The 7,815-nt window shown below is 41.7% G+C and overlaps 3 protein-coding genes across 3 annotated transcripts in view; all 3 read right to left on the bottom strand.

Moving 5' to 3' along the window:
* Nucleotides 1-296: 296 nt before the first annotated feature.
* SARC_10717 (hypothetical protein) lies at nt 297-828 on the bottom strand (the record flags this gene model as incomplete). The annotated part of the gene is made up of 1 exon (XM_014295227.1): nt 297-828. A coding segment is annotated over one exon (532 nt), but the record flags the coding sequence as incomplete, so codon positions are not given.
* A 518-nt stretch (nt 829-1,346) lies between these two features.
* SARC_10718 (hypothetical protein) lies at nt 1,347-3,245 on the bottom strand (the record flags this gene model as incomplete). Its single annotated transcript, XM_014295228.1, has 1 exon — nt 1,347-3,245. One exon carries the CDS (start codon nt 3,243-3,245, stop codon nt 1,347-1,349), a length of 1,899 nt encoding a protein of 632 aa, XP_014150703.1.
* A 3,683-nt stretch (nt 3,246-6,928) lies between these two features.
* Nucleotides 6,929-7,815, bottom strand: part of SARC_10719 (hypothetical protein) — a gene marked incomplete at both ends in the record, with an annotated part of 9,460 nt that continues 8,573 nt past the window's right edge. The window contains 3 exons of the mRNA XM_014295229.1: nt 6,929-7,045; nt 7,289-7,410; nt 7,572-7,673. Coding sequence (XP_014150704.1) covers nt 6,929-7,045; nt 7,289-7,410; nt 7,572-7,673 — 341 coding nt within the window. The remainder of the gene's footprint in view (nt 7,046-7,288; nt 7,411-7,571; nt 7,674-7,815) is intronic.

Below are 7,815 nucleotides of genomic sequence, written 5' to 3' on the forward strand. Positions count from 1 at the left end.
ATATACTTAAATATATATATATATTTATATATATATATGTATATATGAATGTATGTATGTATGTATGTATGTATGTATGTATGTATGTATGTATGTATATATATATACATATATCATGTATTACATCACATTACATACAAGCTAGCGCAACTATCTTAAGCTGAATAACGATAAATTGGTCATGTTCATATACACATATATACACTTATACATATAGTCATATGCATATACAGGTGATACTGCATTATGTCTAATTGTTTGTATAGATACGTCATACGAGATATAGTCATACATACACAAAGCCAGCAGAGGACAGGGCCCGTTCTTGCTCTGGCACATAAACGAAACCACGCTGTCCCGCCAGAGTGTCTTTCTCATCACAAATACTTCGTTGCTATCCTTCATCAGTTCTGTCTTTTGCTCACTATTTTCCTTTTCGACTCCATCAGTCCCTGCCTTCACAGCTTCTTCGTTGCCTTGATTTGCTGCATCTGTATATGTAGCTACCTGGACACTACTTTCAATATTGCTATTGTCCTTAGGGTGATCTGATATCTCTAGGAAGTTCGCACTGCGTTTCACTAGTGGCGCTTCCACGGCAATTGGCTCTTGTATGGGTTTGGTAGCACTTTCACATTCAACCTCCTCAATATTGCTGTCTGCTACACTATCATCAACCACACTAACCTCTGTGTTTTCACTCACATCGTCGACGCCTTCTTCAGCTGCCTTATCATCACTCACAGTGGTTTCCGTGGTCATACTATCCTCTGTCACAGATTTACTTTTACTTGACACATCTTTGGCGGTGGTAGTAGTATCAGCCATACTTTCTTCACTATTCATATTCATCCTTTCTGTCTCGTGTGACACATCTGCCAATTCTTACGACTCTAAGTCAATTTATTGCTCAATAAGTTCTGGATTATCCTTTCAATCCAGAATCAACATGACCCGCTGCCTCCCGATGATGTAGCTTGATATGACTAACAACCACTGTACCTCTTATCACCATTTATCCTAATGAGGGCATAAAAGCCAAAAGGCGTTTGTGTATTTATTCAGTACAGAAATATCAGAATATTTAAGCCTGCCATGACAAATGACTCCATGAGTCTTCACTTATCACGATTGATACTCCGTACAGTATTTATGTATGTGACGTACAAATATTTTTCTATTGTCTTTAAAAAAAACAAAACTTATAACTATTTAGAAATAGACGTTTATACCCTCTACAAATCGAATGCGACTGGGCCGAATCTACATCGACCGTGGCCGCTATGGATATACTATATGGCAACATCTTTTCTGATACTCGCGGGGCTATCTTCCATGTCAGATATCTAACTCTCCGTCCGGACCCAGCCCATCTCGTATTTTGTTTGTTTTATGGTCCAGTCGCTAGTCTTTGGCAGTGCGTACATCTCCTTAAGATGCGACAGTGAAGCCTTCGCTGCTGCACGAGTATGGACACCTCCAGTATCTTCGAGTTGTAGGAATCCATGCGTCACCTTGTCGGCCACATGCAAATGCACCTCACCGCCAGCCCGTCTCAGTTTGCGTGCAAAATCGATCGAGTCGTCTAACAAGGGGTCATTAGTGCCAACAACAATATAGGTAGGCGGGAGCTTGCTCAGAATATCATCAGTGGCATGCCAAGGAGATAAAAGGGCTGAAGGTGTCTTTTCTTGATCGTCAGGGATGTAGGCGCCCATGGCGATGGCGAACACGCTGAGCGGGAGCAGAATATCTGCCGCTGCATTCAAACGCGCAGGTGATAGGACCTTTTTCATACATACAGCTGGATAGGTTGCCTGCAATGCTTTAGGTGGTGGTAATCCCTCTTGAGCAATTTTCAGTCCCAAAGCCAATGTCAAATTTCCGCCAGCGCTATCGCCTGATATGCAGATGTTGTTGGGGTCATGACCCATCTGGTGGGCGTGTTGCAACACCCACGCATACATGTAGAAGCATTCGTCTAGCGCAACAGGAAACTTGGCCTCGGGTGCGAGTGAGTAGTCGATGCTGACCACCATCACGTTTAATTGCTGAGCCCACTTCTTCAGGTATGCCTGGTGACTTCGCGAAGTTTGTGCCACGAATCCTCCACCATGTATATGGAACAGAATGCCCGGTCTGCTAGTGCTTTCCTTAGCAGCACGCTCCATATGATCAGCTGAGGGAATCACGGGTACACCGGGAGCTTGACCCTTACTCCACACTATCGGTATCTTATTCATAAAAGCTGCTTGCAGCTTATTCAACGGCAACGTTTCAAACGTACCAGAACTTTTCTGGGTACGAATCACGCGAACTGTTAATTGATCCAGTATTGGCGCTGGAACAGTGAATTCGACTGACTCGGTCTCAAGTGGTGTGCTGAGATCTTGCTCACTCTCTTTATCCATATTTGACACCGAGCGCTTGTATGAGAGTTTGATGTCATCTCTAGAGCACATGTGGAAGCGCCGGGACACTCCAGCGTACGGGGCTTTAATCTGCACAACGTGCTTCATAACAAGTGTTTCGAATACATTCCAGAAGTCCTTCAAAAATAGCATATCGCCTTTCTGGAATTCTGTGACAATCTTTGATGCCCGCAAGTCCGCATTGAGAGCGTACACGGGTAAGGTGGCACTAGTTGTCACCTTGGTCAATACCTGTACATCTCTACCCAGTATTCCACGGTTGAAGCTATAACTCGCGGTGAATGCCAACATGAAATCCATCGTTGCACGTACGGCACCTTCACAGTGGAGCGCTTTCATCTGGCTATAAAAGCAGGTCTTGTCGATAATAGATATCTTTTCCCATAGTGCCAAATTCTCTGCTAGACCTCTGTCGTTGAACAGTAAGTGTTCTTCATCCGCAATGGCCTCACATGTAAGAGAGATATCCAGGATTTCGCTCTGAGTTTTGAGCAGTAGTATCATTCTGGATATAGATTTAGTTGGATAGGATTCGCATACGATTTTAGCAGCTTTTCTTAGATACCTCAGAGTATACGCTATATTTGAACGAAAACCATTCCCCGGAGTGTCTTCGTCAAGGTCGAACTTGTGCATAAAGCTCGCTATTTCCCTCACCTTCGGGTTTATTGTGTCTCTGATAATCTTTTCGAGTTCGAGTAGCAATTTAAGGTCTTTCGATTTGCGCTCTACTGCTCGTAAACGGAAAGAACTCACTACACCAAGATAAGCATCTAAACGCTCCTCTACTTCCTTTGCATTGATACACGCCATTGTCAAGGTAGATTAAAGATTTTATATAGATGCTTTCAATAATGGACGATTTCGCAGAGATCACATCAATTATATAGTACAGGAACCTAGGAGAGTATAGGCTTTCAAAAGTGGTTAATTCTCATTTGTTTAGAGGTTCGGACACGGATCGACCTAAAATTAAGTGGTGAGCGAGGATTGAAGAACTTATAATTTTTGACTTTTGGCCTTGGTTGACAAAGTTGGGCAAATATCCTAGACTTACGTATATCAATACAGAAAAGTTCTATACGACACTAGTGACATCAAAATATATATAAAAAACGTTCAAGGTTCATTGACAAAAGTCCAAGGAACGAGGGTGCCGCGGAGCGGCGGAGGACAAATCATCAAAGGGGCAGTATCCCAATGCCCATATTAAGTATATGATAAAATCGACTTTTAACAACATGCCTAGTTTTTTACTGGCCATTGGCCAATCCTGGTGATTGCACTCCTTGGAGTCTTTGCTCGCCAAATCTGAAATCTATTTTAGTTTTTAGTATTTTCTGTACAGTATGGAGTCTATGGACTATGGTCTTTGGACAGTGCTTGAACTTTATCCTACATTTGACGATTTTTGAGTCTTGTGGGCCCAGTTTAATTAAAAAAATGGCTAAATAATTGAACGTTTTCAATTTCCAGTCCGAAGTTGTACGGGTTGTACAATGTAGTATGTACGGTGTACCGGGTACCGTATAACCGTAAGTTGTACGGCGTTTAGTATAGCACGCGGAAAACCGGGAAAAGTAAATATGTGTTGCGAAATTCTGGGTTTGGTATGTTGTGAGTGATGGCCTTGGGTGGCGACTGGCGACTCCGCGACTGGCGTCTGGCCGACTGGCGGGTGCCAACCCGCCACCCGGGGTCCGGGCTATCACTGTACAAATCTCAAGTGAGTATCAGAAATTCAGCAGCCTATGTACAGGAAATAAAATAATATAAGGGCCAGTCTTTACTTATTATTTATATATACATATAAAATTTATATATGTAAGGGATTAAGAAATTTTGTTCAAAATCAAGAGGATTCAACTCCAGAGTCCAGAGTCCTAAAATAATCGCGTCCTCGGCTCAGCTTTTATGGACTATTTCCGGGTTTTTTTTTCGACTGACGAGTAGTATGCAAGTACTGTAAAATCAAAACCGTACTACCTTGATTGTCCTTGATCCTTGAAGTGCTACATATCCGAATTCGACGAAACGCACTTTTGTTTCCCGTTCAACTTTCAAGGCTACAAGGATTTCAATGGCTATTGGGCCTTGATCGAAAATTTGAACGTGAAAACTCGAAGTAGTCTTGAAAACTTGCCTGATGGTAAGATATACTGCAGACCTGAAAAACTATAGTATAAGAGATATCGGACAGTTCTTGCAGGGTAGATAACTTACCGCCAACCTTCATCCTCTCTATCCCCATCTCACCAAATTTCACGCCCCTCTCGTTGAGGCTGCCCCTGACTGACAAGACACCACGAGAGACTCTGGAGGAATACTGCTGTTTGTCAGTTACCATAAAATAGAAGTCTCGAACCCTTATTATATGATAAGACTAGCACTAAATTGAATATGCGACAATATTTACATAGCGACCGTGTGCGGTGGCTGGTGAGTGGTGACACTGTTTGAACTTTGACTGTGGTCTATGAGTCTGTGTCCAGTGTCACCTCAGATGATTGATGAACTGATGATGTGATCTACTGTGCTTCCAGGCCTCCAGGCTCCAGGGAGTCCAGGGTGGCTCCAGGCTCCAGGCTCCAGAGAGTCCAGGGCGGCTCCAGGCTCCAGGCCTCCAGCAACTCTCTTCAAGAGTCCGAGCGAGGGGCCGAGGGGCTTAAAAGTAAAAGAGCAAGGGGCCCGGGGGTCCAGGGCCCGGGCCAGCGGCCACCGCCCTTTTTTGTATAAATAAATTCTATTTTCAAACAGAAATAGTTTTTTAAATTCATCGGGATTGAATTAAACCGCGGAATATCGCTGTGCAACCTAGTTTTTCCAACTCAGTCGCTATGATGGAAACCATATTTTAATGGCTCTCTATAGAGTTACTTAGAATCGTCGACTGCAGAGCTCTCGCCGCGATAGCTATGTAAATACGTATATGCATGTTTGAGTATGTGTGCACACTTATATTTATGATAAACAGTGATTTTATACCCATATAGATACATTCAGATACACATATGCTATATTCGAATGATTTTTAATAAATACATATACACAAATAGACGTAGCTAAGCAATCTAAGACATCAACATGCGTTTACCATTGCATGCAGGCAAGTAGAAACCCCTGCACATAACCTATAAATTCACCCTGTAAATATTTTCCAACCAATCAAATATTATTACCAACATGAGTATGCACCTATTTAAATAATGTTACGCTGCTTTCAGTCGCTGATATGAAGTATCTGCGTTAATGTCCCACGAAATTCAATTCAATGGTGTACACCATGATATTCTAAATCTTCCTTGATAGTGTTATAAGCTACCATATGTATTCCTATGGTCTTAGAGATGACCAAAATGTGTTTACTTAAGAGCATTCAGGTGTCTTTCATAGTATACATGCGTTTGTGCAACAAAAAGCTCGACTCTAGTTTTGACGAAGGTGTGTGTTTAGAGGGCTGTATCTCGGGAATACTAGTCCGATCGGGCCCAGATTAAAACACAGATCCTGGAGTTTCCTCCTCTAGAAACTGAGCGAACCCCCTTGTTAAAACTTAAAAACAATGGTTTATTTGTCGTGACAAGGGAGTAGGGACCCGTGGGCCGTGAGACTATACATACATTATGACAGCATACTTGCAGATATAGAGATGTACGCTATAACTTGTATAGAAATTTAACTTACATACGGTATATAGTACTATAGGGCCATAATATAAGGTAATAGCTTGATTCAAATATGTGTCAGTATATGCGATATATTTGTTTGAGACTATGAGTGTAATACTGAATTGGGTGTTGAACGGGCAAAGTCTGTTCATTGGAGGGACAAATATACCAGCGTGAAAGTAGATAAGTACAGTGTCAGCTGTATCACAGCAGAATAGTGTATATCAGGTAGGTAGGATCACAGCCAACCTCGCTGTTAAACGATTTTGAAATGAGCTTTATGATTGAAAGCATGCTAGCAGGATACATCAGCTCGGCTCTTGACAACGATAGAAGTATTTCTGGCATTCCAAATTGCCAATATTCCGTGAACACAGGTCTTTAGCGTCAGGTAGTGCAAAAGCATTTCTGGATTCTATTACCGATTGATAAGATACTATTTGCTCTACAAATAATCCTCGATATAAATTCAATGCCTCAATAAATTGAAGCTCATAAATCTGCATACAGATTCTGGGCGGGCCTTAATGCCGAGATAAGGTAATGAGTTAAAGTAGACCCCAATTCTAACTTCTGGAGTTGAATAGGGCGGTAATTCGGCCACGAGAGCCTTGGCAAATATTTATTAGTGGTCAGAAGGGCCTGTTGACCAACATTGAAACTTTGCTATAGTTCTAGTCTCAAATACAGGTACTAGAGGAGCATTAAAACCCTTTTTGGCGAACACGAGGTTCACGATAGCACAGAATGGATGACATGTATAGCATTTCCTTTAATCACATTCGTACTGTTACTAAACTATCCCAAAGCCAGCCACACAAAACAATTCTAAAATAATCGCTTGCTTCGGTTGGTCTTGTTCGATGACTTCTTATCCAGTCGGTACGCCATCTCCGGATTGGGCTTCACCATCGTACCCGATTTGTGTCGGATCTTGTGTGTAACCTGTGCAATGTTCATTTACAAATCAGATTTACTTGAGAATGAAGCAAACACCAAGTCACACGCGTGACATCATATCTATTGCGTTAGAGTAGATGGAGATTACCTTAACGGAAACGTTTCATAGCAATATAAGGCTATAAATAGCCAGAAGATAGGCATAATAGACCTAAAACACCAGAAAGGACTGAAAGTTTCTGAGAAGTTCAGATATATATATATATATATTTATATATATAGACCAACCTTTCGTGTCGAGGACGAAGTCTTATCTTTCACATCCGTGAATACGAAATTGTACTCAAATGTATCCTTCTCTCTGAAGAAAGGACGTTTCACCGGTTTCTCCTCAGCGTCTTCTGCACCATCTGTCCAACAGAAGCGCCAGGTACGCGTTTGCAATAGAATTATGATGAGTAAGTGAAGACATTTAACACACAGAGGTTTACACATATATATATACATAATATATATACATAATAATTTAAATATCTACAGTCATTCATTTATATGCTTACACATATCGCACCTTCGGCTGCTGGTTCAGCTGGTTCTTCGAGATTGTCCGCAGTTTCACCGTCAACTGTTCCATCATCAGCCGTAGCTCCTTGTGCGCTGCCGCCCCATAGATCTTGATCGTGAATACAATAAAAAGGTCCGATTTAGCTTCTATGCACGTGAGTCTGAACATTAATATGAATGTGAATAGGTATCTTACAGACAATGAAAATACGAAGATACGAAGATACGAAGATATGAAAGTATGAAGATAT

Source organism: Sphaeroforma arctica, assembly GCF_001186125.1.
Source record: "Sphaeroforma arctica JP610 unplaced genomic scaffold supercont1.1360, whole genome shotgun sequence".
NCBI classification, from domain to species: domain Eukaryota; class Ichthyosporea; order Ichthyophonida; genus Sphaeroforma; species Sphaeroforma arctica.